Genomic DNA, 23,169 nt, shown 5'->3' on the forward strand with positions numbered 1-23,169 from the left:
TGATGAGTCGAATACTTTAATTTGGATTGAAATATTCATTGATCGCTAAATCAGTTGGGAAATTGTCTTATTATTGTTCCTTTCTGCGTTTTGCAATGCATTTGATTCCGTTTCTAGATCGCATAACAGCTGCCATGTGTGGAGAAACTGTATGATCAGGATCAGGTTCTAATGTAAATCTACAATTATAATATAGTTAGAATTTGACAACATCAAAATTAATTGGGGGTAAGTCAAAGAGAAAGTTCAAATTCTAATATGGCATGCTCCTTTCGCTTTGTTTACACTACCGTGATAAAGCTCCCGATATATCTATACTTAGCGCAGACTCATAAATGTACATAATAATTGCTATTATAATATACCTCCATGGTATAACGAATGATGACATTAGGATGACAAGGTAAGACGAAAAATGATTTGTTTAATTTAACATGTTATCACTTTCAGCTGAGGAGTTTCCTAGTAGTTCTGTTTGTTTTTTTACTTTTTACGTTGCCAACTTGTTTGCTTTAAATCACATGCTACTTTGAGAAATCGAACTGCGGTATACTACTGTTGCCTTTATTTACATTATGATGATCCCAAATGTCCGTCATAGTTCTTACTTCAGTCATTTTAAGTTTCTAGAAATGAACATTTGCTACTGCATGATACATTACAGTTGATGAAGTAATATCAGCCGACGTCGACCTTACAGACAAATCTGATCCGTAATCCGTTAATTCAGACTGCTCATAATCACATGTAATTGGTGATTTCTCAAGCATTTCGTCCCGGGTGTATATGATGGTTATAACAGAAGTATATATGTAGGACTCAAATCTATGGCGGGTTCCAAATCCATGGTAGATTCCTAATCTATGGCAAATGTGACGTTACAAATGCCAAACAACTCAAATCTATGGCAGATTTTTGTTTTCTCCAAATCTATGGCAGATAATTACCATAACGTCACATTTGAATAACGCCATATTACATCGTCGCCGCCGCTAACGATGGTGGAACCCATTGATTTGAACACAATTCCAAATGAAGGTATTTCTTTTGACAATTTAAGGATGGTTTATAAAAAGCCATGATGTCATCTTTTATCTGGAAAAAAGGCAAAATGTGCTGTACCTGCCAAAGCGACCGATGAATGATGACACTGCGGCTGTTTTCAGTACCGGATATTTTAGAAAAAGGAGTTATAATAAATAGTGTACGGCTGGAAAAGTTTATAAATTGAAAAATCAAATTACCAGATACCTTTTTGATTTAAATTGTCACCAAAAGATAAAAATAAAAAAAAGTAATAACGATGAAATAACATTATGTGAAAATTTAAACTGTTCAAATTTCTATTTCTTTTTGATATTAATAAAAACCTGCCTTCTTATTTTTTAAAGGACTTACTAGTTGGTTTAATGAATGAGCTAAACAGGAACCATGCACAGATTATATTTTTTTGACATTTTTACGTGGCGCGTCATTTCAATCTTTCAGGTTTGAATTCGTTATTTACGAAATTGTTTGGTTGACCATTATGGAAATCAATGTTTATTTCACAAATGTTTAAAGACATGATCCCGTTGTCGTATAGTTCCACTTGTTTAAGACAAGTAATTTGACGTATATGTACTGCAGTGCTTTCCATTTGCACAACATTTGTCATAGATTTCGAAACAACAAAAAAAACCGCCATAGATTAGGAAATTTAAAAAACTTACCATAGATTAGGAAATAACAAAACTTGCCATAGATAAGCAATGGCATGACGTCATATTTACCATAGATTTGGAATCTGCCAAAGATTTGGAACCCACCATAGATTTGAGTCCTACATATATACGGTGTGGAGGGAAATTAGATAAATTTTACATTTTAAGCTAAACTCACGAGACTTCGATTGTCAAGTATAGATTGCCTTATATGTGTTGTTGCTATTCAAAGTAGTGTGTGTTACAAAAATCAAATAGATTTCATAACCATTATAATAAATTAAATGTTACCTTTCAAGAATCCTCGTTATTAGAGTCTTTTCTTCGTTCATTGCAAAATGTTGACCAATACAATTCCTATAAAATAATAGATATGTTAATTGATTGAATCATATTATATTATTCCTCTAAGAAAGATTTGCTATCTGCTTATATTATACATATTATATTTGTTTATATCAAATATGTCATACGTGTTTATATTAATCATGTTACAGTGTATGTGTAATAAATTAACCATACCTTGGTCCGGCAGAAAACGGAGTAAATGCAAAAGAGTCCATCTTTGTAGCATTGTCCTTTGAAAAGCGATCTGGATCAAATTTTGTTGGATCTGTCCAAACAGCAGGATTGTGATGGAGACCATATATGTTGATACCGAAAAAAGTACCCGGAGGAAAAGTAATTCCTTCGAGGGTGAACTCTTTTGTGGATTGTCTTGAAATTAAGGGAACTGGTGAATGAAGCCTCATTCCTTCTTTTATACATTGTGTTAGAAATTCGAATTTTCCTAAATCGTCCCTGAAAAGAATTATTATTTTCTTATGAAGAAGCACACATATATACATATTATATGAAATTTTGACCATTCGTCAGATTACTACCTTTTGACAGCAGGCACATTTCATCAACCTTAAAGAATATAACTTAAGTAGTCAATTTAACATTTGCTTTTGGGCAGACCAAATGCAGTATCGAAATATCCCTTGGTTAATTAAATGATTTAAGGTATGTAAGACATCGTTCTCTAATTTTTCAGACGATAAATATTGTAAATCATGCTTTAATAATTAACAAATGATTCGGCTGGAAATTTTGGTGTTGCTCAGTCTTAAGTTTCTATGTCTTGTTTTGTGAGCGGTTGTTTTCTTCTCCTCGTATTTTGCCGGTCTTTTTTTTCAACTTCTGACTTTTGTTTTCCATTCTGCAATCTTGCTATTTGTGTCTCTTTTTTATCTGTGAATGTCAAACCTTGCAATTATGACATTATTATCATTATCAAGGTAAAACATAAGTATTTTTGTTAACATTGAAAAAGAACGTGACACGCCTCCGTAGAGACAAAGGTTTTATGTGCAGTAACATATCTTCTCTCCGGAAAATTAGATTTTAAATATGATTACAAAGTGTACAAATATTGTTATAGGTAAATTAAAATATACCATACATTTATTTTAAAACTGATCATATTTTCAGGAATTAAATGAATAAAAAGATTTAATATATCAAATCATTTGAAAACTGTTACGAAAAAGTTAAACTAACAAAAATAAACTCACGTCCGATAAGCTTTGACAATTAAACACACGTTTAACTTTTTATGTATTATACGTACCATTTTACAAAACCAGGATTATTTTCAAGTGCTTTGTCGACCTCATTCTGACACAATTTCTGGTATTCTGGGTGTTTTGCTAAATCATACAGGATCCAAGATATAGCACTGGTTGTTGTGTCATGTCCTGATATAATAATTTATGTTGATTAGTATGTAATTGTATTTATTTCAATGCGAATTTTTTTGATAGCGAAATTTCAGGCACTTCAATTTCACCTCAAACGAATTTTAATGTGAAAAGAAAGTGAAATCAACGTATGTGACTTTACTTAAATCGCACCTGACAGTCTTTCAGTTAAGATCTTTATTTTTAAATTTATTTAATATCATGAAAAAACATTTCTTGTAGCGAATAAAATGGTATAAAACGCCCTTTCACATATACACATGGAAAAAGTATTGAACACTTGAAAAATCAGCCTTTTATTTTGAATGGAATGGGATAAAATAGGAATAGGATAAAATATTTGTAAAATAATTTTGAAACGTAGTTAATGGTAACATTGGCATTACAACGAACAAAAGATGTATGAAAATTTTTTTTTTTACAACTTTCATTGTAGTCGAACTTAACAATGTCAGACATTTCGAAATTAATCTTTAGATGCTTTTTCACATCATTGTTGATACGCCAAATAATTAGTGTTTTGTGCGCAGCCTCAATTCAAACAGATAACCGCATCTTAACGTCTTCTGACTCCTGCCAAAAGTCGACTAATTTGTTGCCAAGGTAGCAGTAACCATTCCTGACGAATGATATTGTTTATTTCATGACGTGTTTGAACTGGGTGTCCTTTCGTGCACTTTACGCCCAACAGTGTCCAATGTATGCTCGATGTTGTTCAAATTCGGGCTACGATCGGGCCAAGGAAGATAAACCAAATTCCATTGAAAAAGAATCTTCCTCTACGATGCTAACTTCCAACTTTGGCGATATCTGCACTATATTGGATCCGGGCAACTGTGTGTCATGTGATTATGGACTTTTCGATTAGATTTCCCTTTTAAGTTTTTTTTGTGATTTTACTTTTTTCGTAGGCAAAGGTCCCCGAAATGGTCTCATCGCTCGATAATAAGTAGCGATGAGCCGTTATCGAACAGTCCTTGTTTAACGGCTCCTAAATGGTCATCACTCTTTTTTTTATGATTGTATTATTTGCAATGGGTTTCCTTCAGACCAACCTTCATTATGCTTGATTTTCCCTAGCAGATGTTATAGGGATATTGGAAGGTCTTTAACATCGTTTGTTACCTGATTTTTATTCCAAAAACGACTTATAATGAAATGGTGATGACCAACAATACGTGCAATTATCACAGCCACATACCTGTTTCTCTCATGCTGATTATCTGCCATCTTGCTGCAGTTATGAGTTGTGGATGACAAGTTACAAGGTGTCAATCACATAACTTTATAAACTTGGTTATTTGAAGTGTTGAAAACAATGAAGATAAAAACATGTGTTATTGTTTACGAGTTCAATAGCTGCATGTGCCGATAAGAACTTATCGAGTCGATATTTATTGAATAAACTCAGATGTTATAAAAAAAAATCACTAGTTCTATTTCAATAAATTATATCACAAAAAAATAAGGAGTGTTTTTTTAATTTGAATTTGATTTTCAATTTGTTGTTGCAATACTTTTTTCCATGTGTATATAATGACAAAATGTGGGAAAAAATCTAGTACATAACAAAAGGCCTAATTTATGATAAAAACAATAAACGTAAAACATATATGACAAACAAAATCTATGTTTATCTCTGAACAAAGGGATTGTCACTTTGGACACTCACATACAACATATGGAGGGGTTAGCCATGAGTTTAAACCTCCCATTAACTAATAGAGTGAAATAACAGCACAACATTAGTACAAACTTTAAATATCATTTTAAAGGGAACCGATTTATCTGACCAGTCATAAAATAATTACAAAAACGTTAACAAAATGACAAAAAAAGAATTTATTATAGCAAAGTACTTGCTGTTGCCGAAAGCTTATGATGATTTCTTTTAAGAAATCTAAATTGATTATCGTAGCTTTTTATTCTGAAAGTTATGAGGACAATCATGCACAAATTAAACTAGCTTTTAATACCTAAGAGTATGCGTACTTTTAATGCGTTCTTATACACGAACATAGGGTTTCTTGAATAAAACAAACCCTGTGACCTAAATAGTGCTGGACAAACATTGGAGGCCGAAACAAAGCTAAAAAAAACCCATCAGTGACCGAAATTAAGTAAAAACAGCCATCATCGACCAATATAAAGTAAAACAAACCTTAATTTTTGACGTAAAGTAAAACACGTTTACCGACTGAAACACGAAGTAAAACATAACTAAGCGACTGACAATATAGTAAAAACAAGTGATCTACATGTATATACAGTACTTCAGTGACCTACGTAAAGTTTATCAAACCTCAGCAACAAACATAAGGTACCTAAATGACTGGCATAAAGTTTATCAAACCTCAGCAACCAATATATATGTACCTAAGTGACCGGCATAAAGTTGTTCAGACCTCAGCAACCAATATATATGTACCTAAGTGACCGGCATAAAGTTTATCAAACCTCAGCAACCAATATATATGTACCTAAGTGACCGGCATAAAGTTGTTCAGACCTCAGCAACCAATATATATGTACCTAAGTGACCGGCATAAAGTTTATCAAACCTCAGCAACCAATATATATGTACCTAAGTGACCGGCATAAAGTTTATCAAAGCTCAGCAACCAATATATATGTACCTACGTAACCGACATTAAGTTGTTCAGACCTCAGCAATCAATATGTAAGGTACCTCAGTGACCAACATTAAGTTAATCAAACATAAGCAACAAACAATATGTTAGGTACCTAAGTAACCGACATAAAGTTGATCAAACCTCAGCCATCAATATATATAAGGTACCTCAGTGACCGACATTCAGTTTATCAAACCTCAGCATTGCCACCAATATATAAGATACCTCAGTGACCAACATTGAGTTAATCAAACCTCAGCAACCAATATGTAATGTACATCAGTGACCAACATAAAGTTCATTAAACCTCAGCAACCAATATGTAATGTACATCAGTGACCAACATAAAGTTCATTAAACCTCAGCAACCAATATGTAATGTACCTCAGTGACCAACATCAAGTTAATAAAATCTCAGCGACTTATATAAAATAACACCTAAACGAACGATATAAGTTAAACGAACCATAAAAACCGTCATTACGAATTACAACAAATTTAAGCGACCGATATCAATAAGAAAAGTAACACATAAATGAGTGACCAATTTAACGTAAAACAAACAAACATAACTTTGTTCGAGTTGATGTCGATCCGACAAAGGTACCCACTTATCCTGGCGACGATAACGTGTTTTTTTTGGAATATTCTGTCAACAATTAAAGAATAAATATGAAATCATTTACCTTCAAACATAAACGTATCAACTTCAGCTCTTATATCAGTTTTACTCATTCCTATTCCATTTTCATCTTTAGCAGAAAGGAGAATATCTAAAAAGTCTAAATACTTCTTAACGTCTTTTTGTCCATTGTCCTGTAAATAAGACTAAGATATACAAGGATTGTATGCATCTGCTTTTCTCTAAGATAGAAGGTCAAATCTTGATTTATGTTTCCTATATAAAAATATATAGAAGAGAAGAGAAAAGAACTAGTCAACAAAAGTAACGATACACAAGTTTGAACTCCAATTTATTATAAAATACAATAAATAGGAAAACTGTTAAAGTATGCATTATCCAATGAATTACATTCATTGGCAAAGCAGATGCATATAAATAAAAGAATCCGACCAAATTGAAAAGTGAGAAAATACCGTGTTATTGAGCACAGGAGTTTAAAGCAGATCTTGTTTAAGTTTAATTTTAAAGTTGAAAGTTCGAATATCGTTTTCTTTTAATTTGTTTGGTGAAAATATGACCATACAAACAACTTGGCATTCCAAGAGGAAATTAAAAGGAGTAAATGAATATAATAATTTATTTATATATACAGGAGCCTGTGAGGTTTCGAATATATGCTGTTTCCTTATTGTAAATTGAATTATGAACTCATATTCCAATACATTTACATGAAAAAGATTATCATTGAGATCATACTTACTAGTATTTTCTGTCTACTATCTATCACACTATCTGCGACACTATGAATATAGTCGCAATTCTGTTTAAATAATTTCCCGTCTGAAGTCATATCATAGATGATATCAAACATCATCAATGGATTTCTGTTAATAAAAACTAAATTTAAATGACTAAAGTTTGCTTTTACAACGGTTCAAATCTAAGGCACTGTTGTACTAAGATTGATTTGAATAGGCTTATTAGGGACTTTATATAATATTGCTTCTTACGTTTATCAAGTGCATCCTTGGCTTTGGTATTTATATTTAAAAAGATGTGGTATGTTTGCAAATGAGAGATTCTTTGAGTTTGCTTGGTTTTTTTTAGCGTTCATGGTGTCCAGAAGAGCGCTTCAAATGCACCAAATTTGTTAATTGTTATTTTCATTTAGTAACTCAACACATTCATTCAAAAGTAAAGAATGAATATAACACAAAAAGTGTGAATGAGAAGGAGGCATCGGTTAACGTACCTGTTTCGTCGACCAGCAAGTTTTGTAACCTCTGTAATTGCCTTACAATAGGAGTGTTGTTGTCTGCAAATAATAAAATATTTATTTGTGAATCTATATTTTTACAAAATAATGCAATTTGATTCCAACCTTTTCGTGATTCCATTTAGGGATTTATTTACGACCTAGAAGAAAAAGTTAAACTCAAAACTGTCCGACGTGCATGTTTTAATAACAACTGAAGTGTGCACTAGGGGTATCACCTTTGAAAAAATGGTTTAAAAAAGTCCCTTTCAGTAACAACCCTTTTTTCAAGGAAATAAAAAAGAGATGAACCAAAACCTAGAATATCGAATTAGATGGGAAAATAAATAATTTGAAGTTATAGTTAATTCCAAATAGAGTGGACATTCAAGCTCTGAAACACAGAATCAGCAAAAGTATCTTACCTATCATGCTGACAATTTGTTTTATATGAAAATGCTGACTGCAGAATAATATCTAGGGTACAGTTACTAATGAGTTGGAACAAATCAAAACTTTCCCCTGTATCTGCATACTTCTCCATTATATTCTGTAAGAGAGACAGGACATAAATCACGTATTTATACTAACTATACATTATACAAATTCACTCGCACTTATTAGTTTTTATTGTTTTTGAACTAGCTGTCGTTGACTGCAAATACTTTTAGATCAGTACTTATAGATGTATTTTTATGTGTATCTATCTGATGAGTTAAGCCTTTTTGATATTTATAGTTCTTTCTTATGTTGTATTGTTACTACACTGTCCTATGTTAGGGGATGGTTGGGGTCCCGCTTACATGTTTAACCCCGCCACATTCTGTATTTATGTTCTTGTCCCAAGTCAGGAGCCTGTAATTCAGTGGTTGACGTTTGTTGTTGTGTTACATTTTTGTTTTTCGTTATTTTTTTGTTTATAAATAAGGCCGTATTTTTCTCTTTTGAAGAGTTATCTCATTAGCAATCATAACTCATCTTCTTTTTTATATTGGTATACATACATTCTTGGAGAATTAGACCTACTGCGTTGATGATATGAATCAAGATTTGACCTTCTATCTTAAGACATTAATCAGTCAGAATCCGTATTACATATGTATGACTGTTATAAAATTCATTCTTATAAATAACTGAATTTTCTCACAGACCATGATTATCAATATATTATCGTACTTGTATATCTGAGCTATATATACATACTAAAGTATAAGTAGCATTCGTTCCTTTATTACCGTTATCAAAACATTATGGCCAAATTGTCATTTTAAATATACTCCAAAAAGTAGCACTGACACCTTGTTTCACCATCCTTTGCCTTAACAATTATTATTTTTAATTTCCGAGTTTTACCATGGATATAAATAACAATGAGAAAAACCCATACCATATAGTCGGCTACAAAAGGCCCATACATGAAAATGCGAATCAATTCAAACGATGACAAACTAACGTTTTAATTTATAACAAATCAATTAAGTTAAACGATAAACAAATATAACAGACATGAACGAATGAAAACCACTGAATTACAGGTTTCTAATTTGTGACCGGCACACACGAAATATAGAGGAGTTAAACATGCTTATATGCGCTCAACCCTCCCCTTACCTTGGGATAGAGATGTAAAAGCACAACATAAGAACAAACTGTTACAAAAGTTGTAATTTGGATATCGGAATGTATAACTTCTAGAAACAATCAAAGTGATGGATATCACTCATGGAAAGATTAGGAGAGTAGTTTGAATTATTTCATATTAAGGTATGGTGGGGGGAAATGAACATTTATAAAGCACTATTGCTGAAAATTGCATTTACAGCAGGTCTTTAGAAGGAAACTTGCTTTTCCAGTATGAGGATAAAGGTGCTCAAATTAAATAATATGGGTCTCTAAATTTGCACAATTTTATTTAAACTGCAGTTTATATCTTATCGAAATTATGTTGCCGGTTCTGAACATGTTTCAAAAAAACAAAAAAATACAAAAATTCTTCTAGTAAATGTTACCAAATATCCTTGTAAGACATAAATTTAGACCAACAGCTAAAAGCTTTAAAGTGCCAACAAAAATAATCTAAAAATGTTGTTTTGGGGCATTTGTAAGTTGAAACAGAGGTTATATGGCATTGAAAATTAAAAGTTTTAGAGTGCCTTTTGATCAAATTTTAATGTATTTTTCAACACAGGGCATTTTCAATTTTATTTTTCAACGTAAACTAATTAAAAAACTAATGTTATTGAAATGTGGATTCTTTCTTGATTGCAAAAATATATATTTACTTCTAATAAAAATTCAATTGACTAAAATAGATATAATGATTGATGGGAAATAAACTAATAAACAATGTTTTTTTATAATTAAAAGTTTATAAATTTTAAAACTGTTTAAAGCCAATTCCTGATAAAAAAGTGAACTAATCTAAATTGTTGATTAATTACAGATGATTATTGGAAATTTATCAAGTAAATTATAATAGGCCATACTTGAATACCTTTTATATATACATATTTATATTCATATTTCATTTTTTTAAGATCTTGCTATTCCATTAATCATTTATCTTTCAGATATAATTTACAGAATTACTTTATGTAATGTAGATCAAAAGTAATTGGCAATAAATAAATCTATCATCCTTATAAATATCAAACAAATAATACACACATTTGTGTAATCAATTATGAGGTCAAATACTTGTGTATTAAGAATTAGATGCATATTTGAGAAGTCTGTACAATTATGTAAGACTGATGTAGATAGGTAATGTGGTCAATTTGATTGGCAGTTTGGGAGGTGGGGCATTGTAATTAAAAGTCCACCTTGTCTCTGATTGTTTAGTGATAATGACAGTTGTAAATCATACTAGTTGAATCAATACCCACTTACCTAATCAAAATGATTTTAAAAAAGCCTGCACATCAACACACATTAATGACATTCTTGAATGAACTGCTCCAATAATATACCCAGTTTTTTCAGTTTATTTGTGTATTATGTGCACATACATGAGAACTATAGGGAACTATATTTTAGTGTGAATACATTTAGTAACAGTAGCTAACCTGTCATGATGTTAGGGAGGGTGGTGCCTAAGTAAAGATTTAGAACAAGTTCTAATCTTTCCAAAAACTAACTACATAAGAACAAACGACACAAAGTACAAAAAAAAAGAGTTCTCGCAGTTTACCATTTTTACATAAGGAAATGCCTAAAAGTATATCAATTCAGGAAAATGGCAGTTGTTTTCAATTCGTGTAATGTGTTTGAGCTTTTAATTTTGCTTTTTGAGACCAAGTCCCACTAGACCACGATAGACGCTGAGGTCGCGGTATGAGCGGCATGAAAATGTTGATTTTCGTTGTTTTCACGATGATACTACGTCCTCATTACGCTTCTACAATGATCACGATATATACGATTAAACAACGTTCTCAACTCTTTCTACGATTACCATGCTCCTACTGCGCTCATTACGTTCTTACTACGACCAAACCACGAGTTATAATATTGCAACTCGATCTTACCACGCTTCTACAGCGATTATAGCACGTTCTTATCCCGATTATACTGACCAACGTTTTGCACGAAAAGCGTTTGACGACGTTCCTCAAAATAAGTCGATTTCGACGATTTCAAATAAAGTGTCAGGCGTTCAAGCATATTATTGATGAGGTCAATTTACTGTTGTGAAGTTGGTAACCGATTTCGGTTTGTCGGAAAAAATGCATATTTTTTTAAAATAAAACTCAAAGTGGTCGTGTAGATATTTTTTTAATGAATATTCATCTGTCTTTCCAGACCATAATTCATTATTTTCCTTTCGACAGCTCTTCACTTAAACGAACCCGATACATTGATTTCCAAAGGAGTAGGTTCAGTAAGACCCCTTTTTGGCCCCAAAATATAGCAGTTTTACAAAATTGTGAAAATGTATTTTTTTGCAATTTTCTGGAAAGTATATTGCTTCTGCTTCATACATATGGACGGTTTTTGACAGTACAATGCAGATATATCGGGTACTAGCATTATTAAGTCAAGCTAAGTTACTGAAATCTTCACAAATTTAGTATTTTAGTTAAATTTTAGATGCTTTCCGTCTTTAATGAAAGTTGCCGCATTCGCGTCCATTTATAATATTGAAATGTAAGTTGTATTAATTTTGATAATATAACATAACATATATATAGGTTGAGGATGAACACGGATGCGGCCACTTTCATTTTTGACAAAAACCATCTGAAAATTGACGTGGTTTTTTTGCATATTTGATAGATTTTTCATATTTAAGCTTGAATCGGAACGATTTTTAATGACTAAATCTGAGCTAAAATTGTTTACAAAAACTAATCGAATCAAGTGAAATAGACACTTAAGTGTTTAAAAAGTGTTCAAAACCTTTCGTTAGATGAACCTGAAATTTGAGACCAAAATCACCCCTTACCGGACCTACTCCTTTAAACATATTCGTTTTTAATATAAATTAGATTTTGAATTAATATTCTCCTATTGTTGGCATATTAAATATACATTTGTACATACTCCTGTTGTTGCATTTCTTCCCGCCTCCGTTTCCTTTCTATATTTCTTCCTTTCCCATTGCTTCCTTTGTAGCAAAATATTTAGGAAGTTAACAATTCGGGATTTATGTTTTTTAAATTTTTCTGATTTCCGTTTTTTTTATGACATATCCATTGTTTGTTATAATTGCCATCAGTGGGTGTTCTCTATTTTATTTTATAAACAAACAAACAAATATACGTGTTACTTTTTACGATTTAAAACTTGCAGATAGACAATGTTCCTTTCATTCGAATTAAACTGGAAACAAATAATTACTATATAAAATAAAATAAAAAAAAACAACTTTTGAATGGGGACATAAAGTTGGACCCCCTCCACCGTTTTAAAATGGCTGGAGCCGCCCCTGTATACTTTTTAAAACGTTCTACAAACCTTATACGATCGCACTACGATCGTCAACGTTTTCATTTTTTTTCACAGTGGCGGTGTACGAGACTCTCCATTTTGCTTTTTCCTTGAAGTTCCGTATTTTTGTTATTTGACTACTTTTTACTGAAGTAAAGATTGAAGCAATTTACAACTCGTAAAAAAAATACTTTCCTCCCAAGACTAACAGAAATCAGTAAATTCAACGGACTTAGCGTGTCTTCATAAACAATTAGAAAAGCGAATGTCCTTGTGGAAAACCTAATTATCAGTAATCACTATCGACATTTTATTCGTAAACATTTGAGTTTTACGTTCAGATATGCTCGACTATTTGAAAGAATCTTTCTTAAACATGTTATGTTTACACAAATAAAACACGAGATCCTACATTTAGAAGTTATTTAGTACACAGGCATAAATTTTTGTTTTATACTTTTTATAAATAAATACTTACTATTAGTATGTCTACGCATTGGTTATTGATTGTCTGGTATCCTTTCAAAATTTCGAAATGAAAAGCCGGTGTAAGAAGTCGACGTGATCTTGCCCATTTGGAACCTCCTGCTATCAGCAATCCTTCACCAAGCCATGGAATCAGAGTTCTGTATGTTGGTCCGTGACCAACAGGTTTTGGCTCTTAAAGATATTAAAATATTAAAACAGTTTAACTGGTATACAAAACAGAACATGCATTCCTAAAAATGTCTCGTCCAGAGTAATCACTTGTGGAAACTTTTTATCGACAAAATAATACTATAACAATGAAGCTATGTATGATTTCTTGTTTTTATTTATTTTATAAAGTTTGAAATTTACATAGTTTATTTCTGTTTTTTTGTTGTTGGCAAAATTCGTGTTGTTTAATCTTGAGTTTTTCTCTATAGTGTATAATTGTTGACTGGAGTTTGTTTGTTAGTTTTGTTACTATAGTCTTGGTATTGTCTGCTCTAATTTTTATGGTTTTTGAATGCTCCTGTATGTAACTTTTCTCCTTGTAATTTGATTTTTTTAGTAAAAAATACAAGACTCATGCACAATTAAATATATAAGCTGCCATTGAAATGAATCTTCGTAAAGAAGACCAATAGTCCAAAAATGTATCAAAATCTATTGTGTTATACTGTATTGTATATATGAATTTGTACAAATATCTCACATATTTTTTCATTCATGTTTTTCATCTCATTTATTTTGCTCTAAAAAGTTATGCACTTTTCTAATTTGCCATTTTTTCTTCTCTCTATGCGAGTAATAAGGATGTGCAATTTATTATTTAGAGAGTTTTCAATAAAAACTATTTTTTCCGAAAAGACCAGACAATTGCCGAAATAAATAAATACAAAAATGATAGGAATACAATATATCGTACTACTGGGAAAAATAACACTATCCCTTAAAAAAGAAAACCTATGATGAAATAGGATTTTCAAGAAACGTAGTGAGTTCCTGTTCGACTGATAGCAATTGTTCAGTTCGAAAAATCCGGCTGTTTAACTGCTCTATGGTCGGGTTGAAGTCCTTTTGACACATTCCCCGTGTCCGTTCTTAGTTTTTAATTGGTGTTTGAGTTCTGCTATGGATGCTATCTCTTTATTCATAAAAAGCTTCCGTCCTTGTTTTGAAAATTTCCATAGAGTTTGGGAAAGCTAATGGTAATTGGAAAACCTTAAACCACTGTGACAATCGTATATATTGACGACGCTCATGGAATGAAGTTTCGATTTGTCTTGCCCGTGTAATTGTTTTGTCAGGCAAAACAAAATTAGAAAACATATAGTAGAAAGACGAGGATATAATAACGAAACTTAAGCAGATTAAAAGTACACAGAATACATACCTGCGGTTTTAAGCAATACCTTAACCGTATCTGGATGTACCAATGCTACAACAGGTGTAAATGGTCCAAACCATACACGGTAGAACTTAGGAAATCTTCGAGTCAGTGTATTAATCTGATTTACGTCTATGCTATCATTTTTTACATACTGTTATAAAGAGAAAAAAACATATTACCTTTTGACAGATATACATATCATCAATATAATATATATATAAAGTGAAGTAAGATAGTATCTCCTGTGGGCGAACACGAGAGTTGTGACTGTATACCTCTACCTTTTCGTAAATTATTATCAAACGGAAAGGGTTTTATTCATCAAAGGGTATCTACTTTAACATGTGTAATGTTAGAATCATCATCTCTCATGTTTCTTGGTTTAGATACAGTGTATATCGATTATTATAGAAAGTCCTTTATTAGATTTTACGATAAGAGAGACGGACTTTGTACTATACTGTTAATTGTCCTTTGTGGTATTCGGTTTTTAGACGTGCACATTTCCGTGCAACTTGTATAGTAGTATACATGTATGTGTCTCATGTTTAACATTTCAATGAATTTAAGCTGTATGCTCACTGAACTATTGTGAAGTCGGGAGATTTATTATTTCTAACTATTTAAACATTTACTTTTACCAAATCGTTTCATACATGTAGATACAAATATTTGTTTTGACGTTTGTGGCTGTTACATGAAGAATATTTTAGAATCTTTGTTTTGTCGTCTTTAACGTTAACTTTATATCTGATCAGTGTCTAGTCCTTTCCAAATTTATTTTACAGTTTGTTGTGACACCATCGTCTTATGTGTGTATGGTGTCTTCTGATTGTAACCAATGGCCAAGGTTAAGGGATGACACTGATGTAAGCTCCGCTCAGTCTTTATGTGACTTATCCAAGCCAGGAACCTGTACTCATATTTTTTTATTCTTGGTTGTAGACTATATCTCCATATTTTGTAAATGGGCTGTATATCCTGAGTAAAATCTACAAACCTTTAAAACTACAAAACACGGGTCGAACATACAACAAGTGAACAGGCACTCAATACTGGTAATATAATTCGAGGTGTTGAGAGTTTGTGTTCTCGGTTTAATACATATAAGCGGAGTTATTATGCTTCTTATTATTTCATTGATTTATACCAGTATCCTTTAGTCCTTTTACTCAATGCCAAAATGTCCTTTAGTCCTTTTACTCAATGCCAAAATGTTCGGGTGGACTGGATAAATCTAATTTTTTCACCAAGAAAAATTGGCATGATCCAAGTTTTCCCCTACCGGCCTGGGTTGATAACACCTTGGAAATTATGTTAAATATAAAGATAAAAGACTATATAAAAAGAGCAAGAACAGTTATAACACTTAAACCTAAGTCAGTTTTACACTGCTTTAGCTGTTTGAGATGAAAGCCAAAACCTTAATTTGACCCCCATGGTCTATTTTTAGAAAGTGTCGCTATGTTTTTAAATGAATGAAATACAACCTATACACTTGATGCCCTATAGACTTATTTATAATAGATCTTACTTAGCTGAACATTTATTGCCGTTTATACTTTCTTCTCTATCTATTATAATATTAAAGAAAATAACCAAAAAAGGATTTATTTTTTTAGATTTAAGGCAAAAAAAAATTGATTTTGTCCCCTATGTTCTATTTTTAGTCTATGAAGGGTCAGTGCTCTTGTTTCCGGGGTATATAAGCCATTTAGAATTTCGCGGGGAATTATTCATTAATTTTTCTTCAAATTACCAATTCATTGGCAGCAATCCAACAAGTCATCTGCAAATTTCACGGCTGATAGAACTTGACCTTATGAATATGTTCACCCTTCTTCAGATCTGATCTTAAAGATTTAGCTTGAAAGATATAAGTCAAAAACTGCATTTCACCCTAAGTTGTAATTTTAGCTATGGCGGCTTTTTTGTTGTTGTTGATGAAACAGAAAATAAAATACAAACTTTTTTCTAGATACCCAAAGGATCATTCTGCTTTAATGGGGTTGCAATTGGTGGAGAAGATCTCTCAAATAGTTGACACTGGACGGACGACGACGGAAGCCAAATGCTGGTAAAAGCTCAAACTTTGTTTCAGGAAAGGTGAGCGTAAAAGATAGCATACATGTAGGTGTAATGAAAATTCGACATTTTTTTTTTAAATAACATATACTGTACATGTTACACACCGGCAGTATATAGCATACTTTATTTAACTCTATCAATAACCTTGACATAGAACTTAATATGTTTACATACCAGATGAAGATTACCACGGAGCCAGTGTTTTTGATTCGTGCTGTATCCAGGCAAAGCATCGAAAAAATGTCGCATTCGTTGAAATTTTATTAAATATCGAATAACAACAAAGAAAATGTACACAGTAATTCCAAATAAGGCTGTTGAATAAACAGATCCTGACAAAAGGCTTATGTTCGCCATGATCAGTGTAAGTGTATACAATCGTTAGTGCGACCTTATTATAGGTAGTTTCCCACAGAGTGACAAGTTAAAAATAACATTACAGTCTAACACCCAGTGCATTATGTAGAATTTCAGTAATGCGTGGTCATTAATCCATAATGCATATCAAATAGACAGTATATTTATTTGTGAATGAATTTGAATGATTACTCGTAGATTCTTCTTAATTATCTTTTATTAAATCATTGTCTTACACTACAAATTCGTACCCGTTGGATATGATACTGATAATTGATGTACCCTATATTTGACCTTTATCACTGTCAGTAATGTTGACCTGCGATCACATCATTAATGTACACCTTGATGACATTATATACATGTACAAAACTCTGTCCTATTTATCAGTTGTTTTACTTTGTTTATTAATCTTTGTTTGTATGTTTGTTTTTCATATTATTGCATGACATGTTTTTGTGTGTGTTAAAGTGTCCTTTACAGTATATAACAGAATTAAACAATTAAATACAGGCGGAAACCCGGTTAAAATAGAACAAACGAATCGAAGCTCGATCTCTGTTAGAGAAGGCGATAAATGCTTACTGTAATGTTAAGTACAATAACAAAAAAATTAAAAGTTGATAGAACCAAACAAAAATTAAATGTCAAATTTCTGCTCAATTACGAAGTATTTTATTTTAAAAACACTATTTTGCATAAGTTGTAGAATATGCATAACCTCCGATTTAAAGAAAAAATAAATACCACGGACGGAGAAAAATTCAAAAAATGGGTAACAGTTGAATCGAAAAGAAAAAAATGGAGTGTACCTTTTTAGCTCAACTGGCCCGAAGGGCCAAGTGAGCTATTATAATCACTTGGCGTCCGTCATCCGCCGTCGTCGTCGTCTATGTACCGATTATCAGGTTATCTGCATGTTGATATCGTAAAATATCAGCTGCGAGACATAATATGAAGCTTTTTGTCGAGTGAGCGTAGCGAACGAGATCAAAAAGCCTTCATATTATGTCAAGCAGCTGATATTTTACAATATCTGAACAGAGTGATATAGACAGTGGGACGACCGATAATAGCTTTTACAAACATCTTCTCCGCGAAAAATACGGGGCCAAATTTAACCATACTTGGCCACAATCATTGTTAGAGTATCTAGTTTAAAAAAGTGTACGACGACCCCGCCCACCAATCAAGATGGCCGACATTGCTAAAAATAGAACATAGGGGTAACATGCAGATTTTAGATTACAACTCTGAAACCAAAGCATTTAGAGCAAACCTGATATAGGAAATATTGTCTATCATGTCAAGATTTATATGCTCTGAAATTTTCAGATGAATTGGACAACCCGTTGTTAGGTTGCTGCCCCTGAATTGGTAATTTTAAGGAAATTTTGCCGTTTTTGGTTATTATCTTGAATATTATTGTAGATAGAGATAAACTGTAAACAACAATAATGTTTAGCAAATGAAGATCTACAAATAAGTCAAATGACCAAAATGATCAGTTGATCCTTAAGGAGTTATTGCCCTTTATAGTCATTTTTTTACAATTTCTCGTGAATTTTTGTTATCTTTTACAAAAATCTTTTCCTCTGAAACTACTAACATTAGTTTAACCAAACTTGTCCACAATCATCATTAGGTTATCAAGTTTAAAATTGTGTCCGATGACCCCGCCCTCAAATCAAAATTGATTCCATGGCCGCTAATATAGTTCATAGGGTTAAATGCAGTTTTGGACTCATTTCTCTGACACCGAAGCAGATTTGGCAGATCTGTCTACATAATATTATTTGTTTTCGGTTAAGAGCTGTCTGCCCTGAAATTTTCAAGACCATTCAGGCAAGCCGTTGTTGGGTGCTGCCCTTGAATTTGTATTTTTTTTAATTATTTTTTTTAACTTTCGGTTATTATCTTGAATTTTATTATAGATAGAGATAAACTGTAAACAGCAATAATGTACAGCAAATTTAGATCTAAAAATAGGTCAACATGAATAAAATGGCCAATTGACCCCTTAAGGAGTTATTGCCCTATATAGTAAATTTCTAACAATTTTCATGAATTTTGTAAATTTATACAAAATATTTTCAACTGTTACTACTGGGCCAAGTTCATTATAAATAGAGAAACTTGTGAAAAGCAAGAATTTCAGTTAAGTTAGATCTACAAACACATCACCATCACCAAAACACAATTTTGTAAACAAAAAACATATGTGTTCTCAGTTAGTTTAATATGCACATAGACCAAGGTGAACGACACAGGCTCGTTAGAGGCTCTAGTTATGTTGGGACATGTTTGAGTTGAATATTTTGTCTTGAAAACATATAAAGCAAGATACAGTTTTGGATTTCAAATATTTTGGCCACGAGCATCACTGAAGAGACATGTATTGTCGAAATGCGCATCTGGTGCAAGAAAATTGGTACCGTTAATTTTTTTAATACATCATTTCGCTTTAGATTCTATCATTTTTAATTACATATCAAGGCTACAGGTTGACTTTATAACATAAGAAGTTCACAGTACTAAAAGATGAATACCTTTCTAATAAATCACAAAAAACAGAGTAAGTGTGTTCGAATATATTAATTAATTACTAAAAGTACTTGACGACAGTCTTTTAAGTAAGATCTTAAAATTGCATATTTCGAGTAAAAACACCATTTTTTGGTGTGATGATTAGGGTTTATAGTCTTCTACCACTGAACATGTTTACTCTGCCCTTCCACGAAAAATCTAATTACAATTTTTTAAAATGTTTATGAATTTTCAAAAATTCCACATGACAACCGATCATTAAAGCTGACTCAATGCAGACAAGATCATTAACTGATGCTCATTAGCTAGTAGATACATTTGTCTTTTAAAATACCACTGACATATATAAGGATCTTAATGGTGCTATGTGGATAAATTTATCGGTTTTCAAGAGCTGAATTTTAATTAAGTTAACCAATCTTGATATATATATCTTTATTCTCAATAAACCATCATTTTGACAAGGTATAGAGAAATACACAATATTATGTACAATATTTACAATATATACAATATTCAATAAATACATTTAGTAAAAGACATGTTACAAAAATAATTAATAGGGTGGCGTCACACTAGATAAAGCCAGGAGTTCACACAGATTTATTTATAATTTTGATAAATTTGCAGAGTTTACTCAACTTAACCTTCTTTTTTGATGACATTAATAATTTATATTTTAAAATATTTGGCTTTGTGTAGCTATACTTTTCAATGTAATTTTTCCTCTCCTGTTCAAAAAATTTGCATTCCAAAATAAAGTGAAATTCATCCCCGAGTTCATTGTTTTTACACAGAGTACAGTTTCTATTTTGTCTGCTGGTGTTTAGCCATCTCCCAGCTTCAATGGGTAATTCATGATTAGTCGTTCTAAATCTGCAAAATTCTACTAGATTTTTGTTATCTAAAATATCTAAATAAGCTTCAGAACTAAAACTATCTTTAAATACTTTGTAATTTATAGCTTTTGGTGATTCTTCTAACAGTAAGTGCCAATTCTGTTCAAATTGATCTTTAAGGTTTCTACTAACTGTAAGACGTAGCCAATTCAAATTAATAAAAGTTTGTGAATTCCAAATATATGTTAAGCCACATTCATTCAAAATATTTTTTATGTTATCTAACCATAAAAATTTATCTCCATTTACAAATGACAATTGAAAACATAAGTTATAGACAACTTTTGACAATTTTGACTCCTTTCCAGAAAGAATTTTACCCCAGAATGATATCATTCTATTTTTTATGTCAATTTCTAGAGGATATCTTCCAAGTTCGCCATATATCATATACGATGGTGTAGAAGATTTTAAATGTAAAAGCAATTTGCAAAATTTTAGGTGGACTTTTTCGATTATTTCATTATTGCTAAAACCCCATACTTCGCACCCATATAATAAAATAGGCTTTATCATCTTATCGAATAATTCTAGTTGCGTTTTGATTGAAAGCCCGTGGTTTCTGCCTAATTTTAGAACCTCGTAGAAAGCCTTCGTTGATTTATTAGCTATGGACTGTTTCGCTTTCTTAAAATTCCCACTTCTAGCTAAGTCTATTCCTAGATAATTAATACTATTCACTATTTCTAATTCTGTTCCCTTCAAATTGAAATGTAGGTTTTTTGGAAGTGTTCCTTTAGAAAATATCATGATTTTACTTTTATCTGCATTTACTTTCAGTTTCCATAAAGTACAGTAATCTTGAAATGAGTCAAGTTGCCTTTGAAGATCTGCAGCTGATTCTGCCATTAGCACAGTATCATCAGCATACAAAATTACAAATAATTTCAAATATGTATTAAGTTTGATTTCAATTTCGTTAGTTATCGTTTGGAGACCATCTAAGTTACAGTTTGATAAATATGACTCGAGGTCGTTCATAAATAAGGCGAAAAGAAATGGTGATAAATTTTCCCCTTGGCGTACCCCGTTACTACACGGGAAAAATTCTGACTTACAATCATTATAAGAAATACAAGACTTTGTACCGTTATACATATTTACAATTATATTATACATGTTACCATTCATATTATTCACTAGCAACTTGTACCATAGTCCATCCCGCCAAACTTTATCGAAAGCTTTTTCGAAATCAATAAAAGCGCAAAACATTTTTTTCTTTTTGTTTTTTAGAATTTCAAAAAAGTTAAAAATTATAAACAAATTATCGATTGTTGAATAGCCCTTACGAAATCCACATTGATTTTCGTTCAAGATAAGAAATTCGTCTGAGAACTTAGTTAATCGCTCACTCAAAATTGCAGTTAAGAGTTTCCCGAGGCAGCTTAAAATTGTAATTGGTCTATAATTTTTTGGGTCCATTTTGTCACCTTTGTTTTTGAAAAACGGTTTAATATTTCCAATCAGCCAACCATCTGGGACAACACCTGTTACAAAAATGATATTAAATAGTTGTTCGTAAATATCTAAAAATATAGTTTCTGTTGACTTGATATATTCATTTACAATCAAATCTTCTCCCGCGGCTTTATTGTTTTTTTAGTTTTTTAATACATTTTTTAATCTCGTCTCGATATAAACGATATGAATTTAATCGTAAATAAATGGAGAATGTGTCAATGGGACACAGATGAAACCTCCGCGAGCATTTAATATTACAAAGGGCAAAACTCGAGAACGACAAAAGTGACGCCTCCCGAATTCTAATTTGGTCATTGTGTTATGTTAAAACATTGTGTATTAATTTCATAACATTTGGTTAAAGCAACATAAAGTTACAGAATGGATTTACAAATTGTGGGACGTATGGATGGGCAAAGGTAACACTTAGTGCCCCTTCCAGTGACGGCAGGGAGCATACACTGGATGACAATAAAGACAAAAACAAATTTACAACTATACTGTTAAAAGAATTAAATTTTCAAATTGTTAGGGCATATATATATACATTTTACAGGTTAAAATGAAACGGCTAATTGCATCCCCAAACTTTTAAATTTTAAATGCCTGTTCTTTTGATTTGGTATCCTGCCACATGAAATGTGCAACTCGTTAAAATTTCATATGAACCCTTTGGTACATCGCAAAAGATTTTGAACGTTAATCACGAGAAATTTGTGATCAATTTCAATGTAACATTTATGCACATATAAAAACCAAGTATGAAGATTTAGCTCAGACAGAATCTGCCAATTTGTGTATGCGGACACAAATTTGTATTTTTCCCTCGTCCGGAACTAGTTAAACAAACTTTGTAATTGAATAACTAATCTTGAACTTCATCCAAACTTTGAGTAATTAGAAAGGAAGGTAAATCCATGTTTATTTATCAAACAACAAAATAAGGGAGCATTTATCTTTAGATAAAGGCAACAATAGGATACCGCTGTTCGAAAACTAAAAATTGATTGGATGTGGGGTGCGCAAAAGATCAAACACATGCGTTTGATTTATTTATTGGAAATGC

At 31.8% G+C, this 23,169-nt stretch overlaps 1 protein-coding gene across 1 annotated transcript; it reads right to left on the reverse strand.

Moving 5' to 3' along the window:
- Window positions 1–17,573, reverse strand: LOC134712401 (leukotriene-B4 omega-hydroxylase 3-like). Its single transcript, XM_063573910.1, has 11 exons — window positions 17,011–17,573; window positions 14,752–14,899; window positions 13,369–13,550; window positions 8,387–8,511; window positions 7,959–8,021; window positions 7,467–7,590; window positions 6,768–6,897; window positions 3,319–3,445; window positions 2,226–2,504; window positions 1,995–2,060; window positions 1–179 (listed from the first exon to the last, which is right to left on the reverse strand). The coding sequence occupies exons 1-11, from the start codon at window positions 17,191–17,193 to the stop codon at window positions 71–73; spliced, it is 1,536 nt and encodes a 511-aa protein (XP_063429980.1). The 5' UTR covers window positions 17,194–17,573; the 3' UTR covers window positions 1–70.
- Window positions 17,574–23,169: the final 5,596 nt, after the last annotated feature.

This window comes from Mytilus trossulus, chromosome 3 (genome assembly GCF_036588685.1).
Source record: "Mytilus trossulus isolate FHL-02 chromosome 3, PNRI_Mtr1.1.1.hap1, whole genome shotgun sequence".
Lineage (NCBI taxonomy): Eukaryota > Metazoa > Mollusca > Bivalvia > Mytilida > Mytilidae > Mytilus > Mytilus trossulus.

Excerpts from the sequence above, each read along its gene's own strand:
- LOC134712401 (XM_063573910.1), bottom strand. The coding sequence starts at position 17,193 with ATGGCGAACATAAGCCTTTTGTCAGGATCTGTTTATTCAACAGCCTTA. Across the intron at positions 14,900-17,010 it reads TCCGTGGTAATCTTCATCTG|TATGTAAAAAATGATAGCAT; the intron begins GTATGTAAACAT and ends TCTTTATAACAG. Across the intron at positions 180-1,994 it reads ATAACGAGGATTCTTGAAAG|ATTTACATTAGAACCTGATC; the intron begins GTAACATTTAAT and ends TTATAATTGTAG.